The sequence below is a fragment of the Sapajus apella genome, unplaced genomic scaffold, assembly GCF_009761245.1.
Source record: "Sapajus apella isolate SASKATOON/1434 unplaced genomic scaffold, GSC_monkey_1.0 scaffold54, whole genome shotgun sequence".
Taxonomy (NCBI): domain Eukaryota; kingdom Metazoa; phylum Chordata; class Mammalia; order Primates; family Cebidae; genus Sapajus; species Sapajus apella.
Window position 1 is genome coordinate 13706651 of NW_022436994.1, and position 15043 is coordinate 13721693.

At 36.7% G+C, this 15043-nt stretch overlaps 1 protein-coding gene across 1 annotated transcript in view; it reads right to left on the reverse strand.

Moving 5' to 3' along the window:
• SUGCT (succinyl-CoA:glutarate-CoA transferase) overlaps nt 1–15043 on the reverse strand; it is a 692109-nt gene that overhangs the window by 356702 nt on the left and 320364 nt on the right. The window contains exon 12 of the mRNA XM_032244476.1: nt 6007–6109. Coding sequence (XP_032100367.1) covers nt 6007–6109 — 103 coding nt within the window. The remainder of the gene's footprint in view (nt 1–6006; nt 6110–15043) is intronic.

Sequence of the window (15043 nt, forward strand, 5' to 3'; positions counted from 1 at the left end):
AATATATTTATTAATAAAACAAACACAAAAATATGGTATATCCAAATTTATACATCATTTAAATCTGTCATGCATATTCAGAGACACACATAAAATTTATGTTTTTATCTCCTTGTCTGCTAGGAATTATTTCCAGACCTATTATTTTACATCAGATCTTCATCAACAGTTTTCCAGTTGCAGAGACCATTGTATGTATGTATTTCCCAACAGTATTAGAAACAAGAATATAATTTTGCTTGACATGTATAACCCTCTGAGGGCTATGAAACTGCATTTCAAGAAATATTAACTAATGTCATTTGAAAGGTGATCTTTAAAATGCATCAGAAGAGAGAGAGAGAGAGGGAGAGAGAGTGTGGTAAAAAGGTCTTGAAAGCTAACTCTGTATTTTGGGGTGCTTCTGATGCTTATTATATGAATATTGGCGTTTCTAAAAAAATAAGATGCTCAGATATTTTGCCAAAATGTGCTAAAACAAAATCACTCACAGAATATGAGCTAGTCTAGAGATTACTAAACTCTCTAATTTCAAAAGCTTACACAAATAATGAGATGAAAACAGACAATTTTCAGCCTTCAAATATTTCAAGACTTCACTCTGTTTCTATGACATATTCATCCCGTATGAAAGATTTGCTATAGGGGTTGTAATGGCCTTCTGGGACAGGAAGAATAAGGTTTCTGGAGAAAATGTTAAATTAATTTTGATGGTGATGCAAAGTTAAGAAAGAGTTTTTAAGGGATGGCTTGCTGCCATGGGGTGGAGTTTTGTTTTGGTATCCTTTTAGAGCCTGCAGGTGTTTGGCACTAGTTAAAATCAGGGCCAGCTGTGATATTTCAATAGTTCTGATATTTTCCTCCCAATAGTTCTAAGAAGTGATGCTTCAGGGTGATGTCTCACACCTGATATATTCGACTTGTGTGGTACAAATGTGAAGACTCTATTAAATAACACCAGTTTTGTGACACCCTTAGCCCTCTCTTCCCTACCCTCAGGTTCAATCACTCATAGTTTTTAATTAAGCAGTTTAATCAAAGTGGTGATATGCTAGAATCACCAAATATACAGTTTTAAGTGAAGTCGAAAAGCAGAATGTCACATTGCCTTTTAATTCTCAGTGTAGACAATGATGTTTTTAATCCGTCTCAGTGGTAAGATATATACCTATGTTTGCAGGAATTTGAATAGTTTCTTTTAAAAGCTGCGTTTTCTTTTAAGTTTGTTTGGGTTGGAAACCCTCAAACCATAATGTATTTCATGCACATGTTCCCAAGGGTATGTTAAATAGGACCATACTGAGGTCATCTAGTAAGTTTTTTAAACTTTTTAAGAATTCCTTTAATGTACTGCACAATCTTGGCTTGATTAAAAAAAGATATTTTAAGAAAGTACTTGGAAAAATGACTGGCTATTAAAATCTATATGCAGATAATCTATATTATACATCTATAATGCACAGAGCTTTCCACAGATAATTTGTCATTGAGAGAGAAAGACAATAAAACTCCCACGCTAAAGGTTTTGCATAAAAACTCCTCAGAACTTTCAGTAAATGCAGACCAATCCCCCTCCACCCAGCCTGCAGTATTCTTGACTGACTTAACAGTGGATGCCTGTAGGATCAGTTTAACTGTGCAAAGGTCTGTCACATATAATCAGCAGATAAGAGGTAGACAATCTTTCATTTATCCATGAAAAATAATATCATCTGTTGTTTTGGTGGAACCAAAAAATCAAGTTACCTCAATCCATGAGACTATGATGAAATTGTTAGGCTAAAAATAGTTTCTACTATCAAGTAAATTTTTGTTGTCTCCAAGTTCAAACCACAGATGAAAAGTAAATGGTCTACTTGAGAAGTAGGCACTCAAATTTTTCTGCTGTTACTTGAAGCTCCCAATCCTGGCTTTTGTTGTTGTTGTTACACATACCCCTTTTCATTTTATCGAAGTCTCCATTCCTGCCCCATGTTCCAGGCCTTGTACTTCACCCAGAGCAATTTTCAGAGCAGCTGTGCTGGCACAGCGCACACGGAGAGTGGGCCACGCGCGCCAGTGGTGCGTTCCCACATCTGAACAGAAGTAGCCGTTTCCATGCACCCAGGGCCAAGAAACTCTACAGCTCACCAGAGGCAAAACAAGGGAGGATACCTTAAATGGAAATCATACTTAGAAAAAACTTTTACAAAAAATGAAAAATAAAAGGGTTTTCAATAATCAGAAATAAGGAAGGGAAGTCCTTATCTTGGCATAGAGTTTGCAGACATATTTTTATAAAAGGATAGCAGAGTGCAAGTTTAAGTTAATGATCCCCATCCCCAAAGTTACACTAGATTTTCTTCTATCCACTATACAAAGATAAGTAAAAGAAATTAAACAGGAATATAAGGGCACCAACATAACCACAGCTACTACTAGGCATTGGCTGTTTACCATCTCACAATCCCTGTGCTGTTTCTTTATAAACAATAACTCAGATGTTAGTCCACCATTTTACACTTAAGGAAACCAAAGTCTAGAAAGTTCATAATAAACTGCCCGCCAATTTTGACTCCATGGTCTTAACCATTATGTTACACTTAGTTCCCTCAGATTACCAAGGGTTTTCCAACCAGCCCTGAAGATAGAGCTTGTCAGCCTCTCTTAGAAGCACACAGGATGATAGCTATGGTGGGGAGAATTTTAAAAGTTGGGGGGACTACACAGGAGCCACTTGTTTATTTGGAAAACTTGCACATTCCAGAGCTAACCAACTCATTAATCCCTACCTTTCTAATAAATAAATTCAAAATGGACTTAATAACAGGTACACATTGTGTACTGAATTTATGCTAAGTCACAAGCACTGGATATATCAAAAGTTTGTTGAATAAATGAATGAACTTAGTCATCATAGTTAGATGTCATCTTCAAGTTTTTTAAAAATAATCTGCTTTACACAAATTTCACAAAGGGCAATTTGTAGAGACATTTGCAACAGTATCAAAAGCTGGTATGCTGACTTAGGTAACATAAATTGTTCTCCATTTTGGAAGGTAGGCTAATGACTAAAAATATGCCATAGAGTAAGAACAGAAATTTTTGTAGTTCCAAAAGAATTGAGATGCAAAGATTAAAGAAATTACACCAAACCGCAAGAGAAAATTAGGTATGAAAATCCTAATTATTCTATATTCACTTTGAACTAGCCAATAAAGTGAATAATTTTAAGATAGTGGGTGCAATTGTAAATCTTTATCAAAGCCTAAAAACTAGGTAGTGTTTGAATATACTTAATATATTTTTAAATAATTATATATATTTAATATATTATTATATAAATTATAAATAATATAATTATTTAAAAATAATTCTTTGCTTTGGTGCCTTCATCTCTGATAAAACACAGAGCAATAGAAATGCTGATGGAAAACTCTTAGGAAGTATCTCCAGAAAAATGTACCCTCAAATTGAGATATACATGAAGTTCTACACACATCTCAATACACAACAGCTTCAAATGGTGGCTTGGCCTCACTCAAAGTTATAAAGAGAGAACAACGGTCCCCTGTTCTCCTACATTCAGAGTGTGCACAATGCTACCTCCTTGTAAGGAATCACCAGGCATTAATCCATGGATGGTGTGGGGTCCCTTTCAGATGAATTCACATAGTACACAACAAATGGGCCCCCCTATGTCAAACACTTATTGACCATTATTGACCAGTGTTTTAATACGAACAAAGCTTTGTCATACTCACAATCTTGGCAGAAAAATAGCACATGCAAAATTCCTGTATTCATTCACTTTTCATACATTTTTGCCAGTAAATGTCATAACCGTTAAATGCAAAATATTTCAATTTTCTTTTAAGCAGATATTCGTGTAAGATTAAAGGTACCAAAATCAAAGAGATAGATTGGTTTTCCAACAAAGATCTCCTCCCTCAGGAGGTGTATTCTATGTTCAATAGTTTATTTCTAAGAAAAACCTGCCACTAAATAAAGAACCCAAAGAAAAATACCCCATAGTTTTGAATGTTGGAAACTGACAAGATGATTGAATAATCACAGTGAAAGCTTTAAAATGGAGTACCTCTACCTTTGGGGATTAATCCATGAATTTGAGAAATGGAAAATTGCTTCTAGTTATATTGACTGAAGTAATAAATTCAAAACATTATTTTGATATCTAAAAATAATCACTTGAACAATGTTATAAAATAAAGAACTAAAACAGATTTACAAGAAAAAAACTAACAAGCCCATTCAAAAGTGGGCAAAGGATATGAACAGACACTTTACAAAAGAAGACATACGTGAGGCCAACAAACATATGAAAAAATGCTCATCATCACTGGTCATCAGAGAAATGCAAATCAAAACTACATTGAGATACCATCTCATGCCAGTTAGAATGGCGATCATTAAAAAATCTGGAGACAACAGATGCTGGAGAGGATGTGGAGAAATAGGAACACTTTTACACTGTTGGTGGGAGTGTAAATTAGTTCAACCATTGTGGAAGACAGTGTGGAGATTCCTCAAGGACATAGAAATAGAAATTCCATTTGACCCAGCAATCCCATTACTGGGTATATATCCAAAGGATTACAAATCGTTCTACTATAAGGACACGTGCACACGAATGTTCATTGCAGCACTGTTTACAATAGCAAAGACCTGGAACCAACCCAAATGCCCATCGATGATAGACTGGATAGGGAAAATGTGGCACATATACACCATGGAATATTATGCAGCCATCAAAAACGATGAGTTAGGGTCCTTTGTAGGGACATGGATGAACCTGGAAACCATCATTCTCAAAAAACAGACAGAAGAGCAGAAGATCAAACACCACATGTTCTCACTCATAGGCGGGTGTTGAACAATGAGAACACATGGACACAGGGAGGGGAGCACTACACACGGGTCAGTTGGGGGGAAATAGGGGAGGGAGGGTGGGGGGTGGGAAGCTGGGGAGAGATAGCAAGGGGAGAAATGCCAGATGTAGGTGATGGGGAGGAAGGCAGCAAATCACACTGCCATGTGTATTCCTAAGCAACAATTTTGCATGTTCTTCACATGTACCCCAAAACCTAAAATGCAATAAAATAAATAAATGGGAAAAAATAAATAAATAAATATATATATATATTTTCAGGTGACCCTGTTCCTGGGCACCAAAAAGGAGCCTGATAAGTAATGTAGAGCACAAATCACTATCAGTGTAAAATTTATGTCTCACAAATAACATATATTAATCAAACCAAAAGAAGTCCTCTCATTTGCAGAATTAAATATGACCTGCTCTGTACATTTTAGGATAATCAGATGATCAGAGGTGGACTGCAACTATGAAAGTTCTCATATTTCTTCTTACAAAAAACAGTCTCTGAGTACCCAACCCCAATATCTCAATTGTGTATATTTCTGTTTTTCAGGAAAATTAAATACCCTGGCCTCAGAAACTTCATGTAGTGATTGATGAAGAAATACAGTATGTTAAATGTAACATAAGTACGCTTATGGATCCCACTTCTTTTTTTTTAGACAGAGTTTTGCTCTTGTTGCCCAGGCTGGAGTGCAACGGCGCAATCTTGGCTCACCACAACCTCCACCTCCTGGGCTCAAGCAATTGTCCTGCCTCAGCCCCCCGGGTAGCTGGGATTACAGGCATGCACCACCCATGCCCAGCTAATTTCGTATTTTTAGCAGAGACGGAGTTTCTCCATGTTGGTCATGCTGGTCTCAAACTCCTGACTTCAGGTGATCCACCCTCTTTGGCCTCCCAAAGTGCTGGGATTACAGGAGTGAACCACCGCACCCGGCCATGGACAGCCACTTACTTCTAAGTTCTGGTTCTTTTTATCTCAAACCCACAAACAATTTTAATATAAGAGTGAAAAATCATATCATGTGACTTAAGCTTAAGATCAGTGGCAAAGGTACCTTGATATAAACCAATCTGGACAGAAAAGAGAGGCAAATGCTCGTGTTGTTAAACTTCAAAAAACAAACCTGAGGTTCTGCAAATACATTCTTCATGTTGTTGATTGGGCCATATGGGACTCCACTGCCTTCAAAGAGATGTAACCACTTGCTGGTCAGTTCTTCTTCAAATCTAAGAAGACAAACAAGAATAAATTTTTTACACTTGAAAGAAGGTAATACAGCCTCTTCTATCACCTGGCCCTCTTTCAAAGCAAGCAATAGTGACAAAAATATGTTTCCTAGTCTTTCTTTATACCTCATTTGAGAGAAGGCTGTCAGTATGAAACGATTTGAGTGGCCATGTAGTGGATAAGAGTAGCCACCCAGGCCCTAGTGTTTAAAAATCCATCATTTAGATATGTAATTCTTCCTATTTTTATTACTATGAACTCTCTGAGAGATTTATGAATTATAGTAACAATATCATTGTACTTTGAGCATGAAGTCAAAGTCATGACTATTGGGCAATATGCCTTTTAGGTCTCAGGTAGAAGAAATCAGGTTAGAATAGGCACTAATATATTATTCTTCAAAACCAAAAATATAGCTGTTTTAAGAAAGCTTTGGGGAAAGTATGCAAAAATTAATAGTCACAACCATTGGCCTACAAACAACCTTTGTACTATGATTTCCTAACCAGCACAACTCAAGACATGCAAAGAGTGATATTTCAGTTTAGCCAACAAAACTCAAATTCATCTGAATCCTTTGTCTGTTTTATTTCTACTATAATTTTTTTTTGAGATGGAGTCTTGCTATGTCGCAAGAGTCTGGCCATGCAGGATGGATTGCAGTGGCTCCATCTCAGCTCACTACAACCTCTGCCTCTCGGGTTCAAGTGATTCTCCTGCCTCAGCCTCCTGAGTAGATGGGACTACAGGTGCATGCCACCACACCCAGCTAATTTTTGTATTTTTACTAGTGACAGGGTTTCACCATGTTGGCCAGGATGGTCTCGATCTCTTGACCTCATGATCTGCCTGCCTTGGCCTCCCAAAGTGCTGGGATTACAGGCATGAGCCACTGCACCCAGCCACTACTATAATTTAAAATTGTACTTCACAGACAGAAAAGCATATTGGATTTTCTTTATTTTCTCTAATAGGTCTTACAGAAAGGGAGCTAACACATTTATGAAATTTACTATTTTCTATTTTGTCTCTGTAAAGACAGTAAACACAGGAATAAAATCTTGGATCTATAGGGACACCTCAACACAATTAGTTTCTAATGTATGAAGCATTTCAGAATTATTGATTATTAAAATATCAAACTTGTTTTAATTAATAATCTAGATAACCAAAGAGACATTTTTAAAACATTAGCCAAAGGAGACTATTGGCAGCAGGTAAAATGTTTTACTAATTTGGAAGGACTAGTGAAACAATAGTAGAGTACTGATAGACTCCCATTCAGTTCTCCTGTACTTAGCTAGAATTAGCTTCAAATCTGCAGACTCCATAGGAAACTGTATTAGAAAAATTTGCTTCTTTCACCATTAAAAAAAAATATATAGGAATAGTTTCAGTGCCTGGGGACAGTGGCTTATGCCTGTAATTTCAGAACTTTGGGAGGCCAAGGCGGGTGGATCATCTGAGGTCAGGAGATCAAGACCAGCTTGACCAACATGGTGAAACGCCATCTCTACTAAAAATACAAAAATTTAGCCAGGCATGGTGGCGGGTGCCTGTAATCCCTGCTACTCAGGAAGCTGAGGCAGGAGAATCCCTTGAACTTGGGAGGCAGAGGTTGCAGTGAGCCGAGGTTACGCCATTGCACTCCAGCCTGGCAACAAGAAGGAAACTCTGTCAAAAAAAAAAAAAAAAACACAAAAAACAAAAAAAGAAAAAACGAAAAGACAGAATAGTACTGGAGGACACTTCATTGATTGCTATCTAAGAGAATAAATGAAAAATGAGTAATAAAAAGAAAAAATGGAATACATGTATTTTCCAAAATAAGGCTACTATATTAACAATGATGGTCAATCATATAAGTTTTTACTTAAGGATATAATAAATATTTTATAAAGGTAGTATTACATTTCACTAGGAATCTAATCAATCCTATCCCACATTCATTTACTGTTGCCCACTATACACCAAGTATTGATTTTGTTTTTAAATATATGCCTTCCATTTTCTCTCCTATTCGATGGATAAGGATTTTTTATTATACATTTTAATTTCACCCCAGTAATGTTAACTACCCCTATTTAATAAACAGTAAAATACTTCACTTCTAAATATAGTTTTAAAAAAAATCTGTTCTAGGAATAACAATGCAAGGTTAAACGTTTTGGCTCCAATCAGTTCTTCACATTCTTGCTTTCTTTCCAATGACTGTTCCAATCATCTCCTGGCCAAGACTTCCTAAAATATATATAGATATATATCATCAGAATGATATATGCTGAAAGAATAAGAAAGATACTTTGAACCTAGAACCTTTTCAATGAGGGTGTCAATTATTTAAGTTTTCATAAACGGGGTGTTAAAACAGCCTGATAAATTTTCAAGACAACTGAATTTATCACCACTGGACTCACAAAAGTGGCATGAATGATCTACATAGCAAATGCATGTCACTATCCAAACCAGCCCATGGCTGCAGGTTAGCCAACAGAAAACTCAAGGGAATAGTTGAAGTTTTAATATTTATATAAGCTTTTCACCACTAGGCTAAAGAAACGGATTTATTAGATGATATGGAAAACAATGGATGTGCTCTGGAAATGAGACTGCAGGAGCTGTAGTTGTGACCACTGTGTCTTTGCGTGGGTGTGGGTGTGGAAGGGTTCTGAAATGCCAGGAACTCAATCAGAAAAAGACAGAACATCATTGCATTCCACTGCTCTCAGAGGACATATCCATCATTTTTTCTAAAAATTTATCTCTTGATCTAAATTAGATGTGGAATCCTTTCCTTTATCTATGCAAAAAGCTGTAAACACATGTTTTTATTAACCACAAAAATTCTGCTAAAAAAAATAAAAAGAGCTAATATCTAAGTTATCTAAATAACTGAGGGCAATAGATTCCAGAAGATAAGACAAAAAAGGTGTCCTCAGATCCGGCTTAGCAAGTGAAGCTAGGACTTTCACTGGGAAATTATTTGGAGACTTACGAACAATTCAAATTTAATTGGCAACTTACTGTATCAACACCTATATTTCATTCCAGATTTTTGTAAATTCACTTAATGCTGGCAGTGAGTATTATGAATCAAATGGCGTCATTTATGTAGGTGAAGTACAGCTGATGTTAAATTTCCTAACATCAAAATTCTACTTTGAAACATTCTTCTCCTTATAAAATGAATAAAAGTTGCAAATGAGCCAAATACAAGACCAGAGAGAAATTAATAAGAAATATCAGCCATGAAGGTGAGAGTTGGAAATAATTGTGATGTTAATGATGACTAAATGCTGGTCATTAAATTGTTTAATCTATATTTTGTCAATTTTACCTTCACAACCACACTGTACAGTATTATCCTCATTTGACCAATAGGAAAACTCAGGTTCAGAGAAATTAACTTGCTCAAATTCATACAGCTTTTAGAGTCAGAAGTCATGTTTAAAGCTGAGACTGCTTAACTCCAAAACCACGTTCTAACACATAATGACTGTAGCAGAACACATTTGGAATGCATAGCTTCACATATTTTATGCATTATATATGGTCACAGCTAAAAAATTAAGGAGCAGAGGTGAAATTGTTCATTTTTTTGCACTTATAATATGCTTCTTGACTTCTATCTTATATACCTCAGTATATATTATTATATTAATCCACATTCATTCCTGATGCTTTTAGCAAGAGTTTGTTTTGCCTCTGCCATGGAGATTGCAATAAAAAATACAGTCCCTGTGTTAAGAGTTCATGTAGTCTAATGGAGAACACAGCTATGAAAATAGACGTATTACAATGCAGGATGCTGAGGCAAAGATATGAAGAAACAACTTATGGGTGAAGCATCAAAAAGGGATACTTGCACTGGACCCACAGAGGCATGAAAGGGTTCAAAAACAAATAGTTCCATTCACACTGTAATTATCGCAGTCTTGGCTCTTGATTCTGCACACTCAGGCTATAGCAATATCTGGTTAAAAACATAGTGTCTCCAATATTCCTCCTTCCAAAAAGTCACCCATGTTAGGTGACTTTTTTGAGCTGAGTGTTTTAGCTGAGTGTTGAAAGACAAGTTAGAATTAGACATGTGAAAGATGAGAGGAAGGCTCTTCCAGGTAGAAAGGGCAATATGTACAAAGATCTAACTTGGAAAGAATCTGAAATCTCCTGTGCCCCAAGTGGTAGAAGATGAAATATGACAGAGAGTTTAGAACCAGAATACAAAGCAACTTGTCTGCTATGCTAAGAATACTGTATTTCTTCCTGCAACAAGGAACCCAGAGAGGTCTTTAAGCAGGGGACTGATCTATTCAGCACTGATGCAGACAATGGGCTGATTTAGATGAGACTAGAGATGTAGGGCTGATGTAGATGAGAAACTTGACAGGCGGCAACATACTCTTTGCCTTTGATGTATCCAAAATCTGCCAAACAATATCTTCCATATTATTATCAATAACAAACAAGTTTCCCATTTGAAAAAAAAAAAAAAAAAAAAAAACTGTTTTCTAGACATTCCCACTCCTTTTAATTACTTACTTGTCTGTTTTCAATCCACCATCATTCCCGAGCCTCTTAAATCTGATTTGGTCATGAATGCCTTTCCTTACCCAGTCTCTAAAGGTCTCCTTTATTTTCTTGGTTTTCATGCTACATCCCTATGTAGTATTTGATGATGTTGACTATTTTACCTGGAGGTCTTATGACACCATTCTCCCTTGGTTTCCTAGATTTTTTTTTTTTTCACAGTCTTGCTCTGTCAGCCAGGCTGGAGTTCAGTGGTGCGATCTCAGCTCACTGCAACCTCCGCCTCCCATGTTCAAGACATTCTCCAGCCTCAGCCTCCAGTGTAGCTGGGATTACAGGTGCCACCGCCACGCCTGGCTAATTTTTGTATTTTTAGTAGAGAAGGGGGTTTCACCATGTTGGCCAGGCTGGTCTTGAACTCCTGACCTCAGGTGATCCTCCTGCCTCAGCCTCCCAAAGTGCTGAGATTACAGGAGTGAGCCACCACACCCAGCCCTCCCTTGATTCTCTAAATACCCCTTTGGACATTTGTGCCTTTTTTTGGACACTCTCAATATTCTTTGTTCTCTTTTACTCACCTAAGTCATCTTATCATCCCTATGCAGATGACACCCAAATCCATATTACCGGCCCAGACCTTTCTTCCCCTAGTTCCCTTTTTCTACGTACCACATAGGAGAATTCTGCTCAAATGCATTTGCATTCCCATGATAACATGACCATGGAAGATTTTATGATTTCCATTTCCCTCATAAACCTAGGATTCCTCACTTGGCAGTACTCACACCCTTGGCTAAACCTGGAACTCCTTTCTTTCCATCATTTCTTACAATTTAGATGCAATTGTCTTGTAGAATCAACTACTCCTCCATTCACCCTGTAACTATCACAGACCTGGCTCTTGATTCTGCACACTTAGACTATAACAATATCTGGTTAAAAACATATTGCCTCCAATATTCCTCCTTCCAAAAAGTCACTGATGTTAGGTGTATCTCAAGTCTGTTTGACTCTCTCCTTCCCCAGGACTACTGTCTTCTCTCACACTAAAACAGACTGTTTCTTGACTGCTATTTACAAAGTAATTAAAAGATAATTGGCACTCAATATTTGCTGCTGATTTGGAAAGAATAAGAGACTCTCAGTCACATTCGTTTGAATTAATGTGGTACATAATTGTCTCCTAAAACCTTGTAAAGACTATGTTTAATCAGACCCAGACATTGAAAGAAGGAAGACAATTTGAGACCCTTAAATTAAAATGGAATAGCACAGCATCTCCTCTTACTTTTGCTTTGAAACTGGTCCCTAAATTCTGTGTGTCTTTCAGAAAGTCTTGGAGTATGTCTTAGGGAAAAAAAAATTCACATTTGAAAAACTGACTAACATACAAATGCTTAAACATCATGTTTCAATTTAGAGACTTCCTATACTTTCCAGAGTCTTAAGATCTCAGGAATTCAAATGACCTTAAAAATCCATTCTTTTAGAGTTACAGCAGCAAGATGAAAGAATAGGCATTCTACAGCTTAACTCCTCCACAAAGAAATCCAACTAGTAACTATCATCAGGCAAAAGTACCAGTGTGAATATCCAAGGACTTGGGAGGCTGAGACACCCAATTGCGCCACAAAACTGAAAAAACATAATCAAATAGTAAGAACAATTCTCTGACCATTTCACTTCTCTCCCAAGTCAAAACAGTACCACGCACAGAGAATTGCCCTACATTCACAATTTCTGCAGTGGGAAAAGTGGAGCTCAAAGCAGACATTCAGGTTACCCACCATTCCGAGAACCCATGAGAAATTTTGGGAGTACCATCAGGGCTAGACCACCTAGGCTCAGTTAGAAAAAAAGCACAAGGTTGGGCTCATAGCAACAAATATACAAAGCTTGGTGCTTGCTCTGCATTGAGGCCAATGAAGGTACCACACAAGAGAAACTAGCCAACAGCATTATGCTGCAGGAAACACAGACCACTGGTCTTCCAGGCTTGAACCCATGACCAGCCTCCACACAAAGCTGGTGCTCTCATTGAGTCTTTCCCAGATTGATTCCAGACAGCTACTGTGCCAGCTGTATAAGTCAAGGAACTGAAGCCTGGGTGACACTGGCCATGGTTGTCCTGGACTTCGAGCTCCTTCTAGTGCTGCAATAGCTATAGTGATCATAGGCTTTGGGACCACTACAGAGGGTCTGCTCAAAATTTCTCGACAGGTTTACTGTTGAGGAACATTACTAGGCATAGCCAGATGGTGAGGACTGTAACAAATATTTCCTTCAATTCACAGGCATCGGAACACAACCACAAATAGCAAGAACAATCAAGGAAACATGACATCACCAAATGGACAAAACAATGTGCTGGGGACTGATCTTGAAGAGATAGAGATGACTGAAGTGCATGACAAAGTATTCAAAATAGCAATGTTTTTTGTTTGTTTGTTTTGAGATGGAGTCTCATTTTATTACCAGGCTGGAGTGTAGTGGCACAATCTCAGCTCACTGCAACCTCTGCCTCCTGAGTTTAAGCAATTCTCCTTCCTTATCCTCCTGAGTAGTTGGGACTACAGGTGTACACCACCACGCCCAGCTAATAATTGCATTTTTAGTAAAGACGGGTTTCACCATGTTGGCCAGGATGGTCTCAATCTCTTGACCTTGTGATATCCTGCCTCAGCCTCCCAAAGTGCTGGGATTACAGGTTTGAGCCACTGCACCCGACCCAAAATAGCAGTTGTAAGGAAGCTCAGTGAACTTAAAGAAAATATAGAGAAGCAAATATCAAAGAAATTGAGATAATTTTTAAAAACCTAAAATCCTGGAACTAAAAGTGAAGTGAACCCCCCCAAAAAAAAACTGCAACAGAGAACACTTGGAAGCAGAATTGACCAAGAAGAATAAACATCTGTGAATTCAAAGTCAGATTATTTGAAAATATATAAGCAGTGGGGAAAACAAAAAAAGAAGAAGAATGCTTAACATATGTATGAGAGCACATTAAAAGACTTAATGGATGTATGAGACCACATTAAAAGAGCCATTATTGGTGTTCAAGAGAGTGGAGAAAGGTAAAGTGGTACAGCCATACTTAAAGAAATAAGATCAGGAAACCTCCAAAACCTGGGGAAAGATATAAATATTTTTATACAGAAAAATCAAAGATCTCCAAACAGATTTCATCAAAATCAGGCTAACGAAACACATATTATAATCTAACTGTCAGATATCAAAACCACAGAGAGATACTGAAGGCAACAAGAGAAAAGAAGCAATTAACATATAAGCAAGTTTCAATACATTTCACAGAAGACATCTCAACAGAAACACCTATAGGTCAGGAGAGAGTAAGATGATATATTTAACACACTGAAGGAAAATAACTGTCAACTCAGAATACTGTACCCAGCATGTTATCCTTCAGAAGTAAAGAAGAAATAAAGACTTTTCTAGACACATAAAAGCTGAGGAAATCCATCCTGCCTCTTCAGAAATGCTAAAGAGCATTCTTTGAGCTGAAAGAATAGGGCATGAGTAAGTAATATGAAAAATTTGAAAGTGTAAAACTCACTGATAAAAGTACACAGTCAAATTCAGAATATACACATATGGTAATGATGGTGTGGAAATTACTTACATCTTTAGAATGAAGGTTAAAAGATAAAACTATTAAAAACAATAATAACTATAATAATTTAAGGAAATACAATGTAATGTGATGAATGTTGTGACATAAAAATTCAATGTGGAGGAGAGGGAGTGAAGAGAAAGTGTAGAGTTTTTTTGTTGTTGCAATCAAAATTTGTTATTAACTTATAATAATGTTCGATAACTATTGTTATGTGCTACAACTATTACAAAAACCTAAGTTTTTGTAAATTTCATGGTATTCACAAAGAAACAATACACAAAAAGTTAAAAACAAGAAATTAAAACATACTACTAGGAAAAAAAAAAAACAATTGACCACAAAGGAAGACAGCAAGAGAGAAAGAAAAGAAAAAGTATCTACAAAACAACTACAAAATAAAGAATGAAATGGTAGTATTAACTCCCTACCTATCTATAAGTACATTGAATTTGTTGGATCAAATTCTTCCCCCCACCCCACAAAAAAGAGCAGAGTAGTTTAATGAATTAAAAAACAGAAACAAAAAGAAAAGCCAGTTGGTTTTCTTTTCTTGTAGTATGCTGACTATAGGAGACTCCCTCATCTTTAAGGATATCCTTAGATTTATTTAAGTGTACCTATACTCAGGAAAAACAGGCTTTAATGCAAAAATTGTAAAAATAACAGAGAAGGACATTATATATTAATATATTGTCACTTCAGCAAGAGGACATAAAAATTGTAAATACATATGTACCCAAATTGGAACATCTAAATATATAAAGCAAAT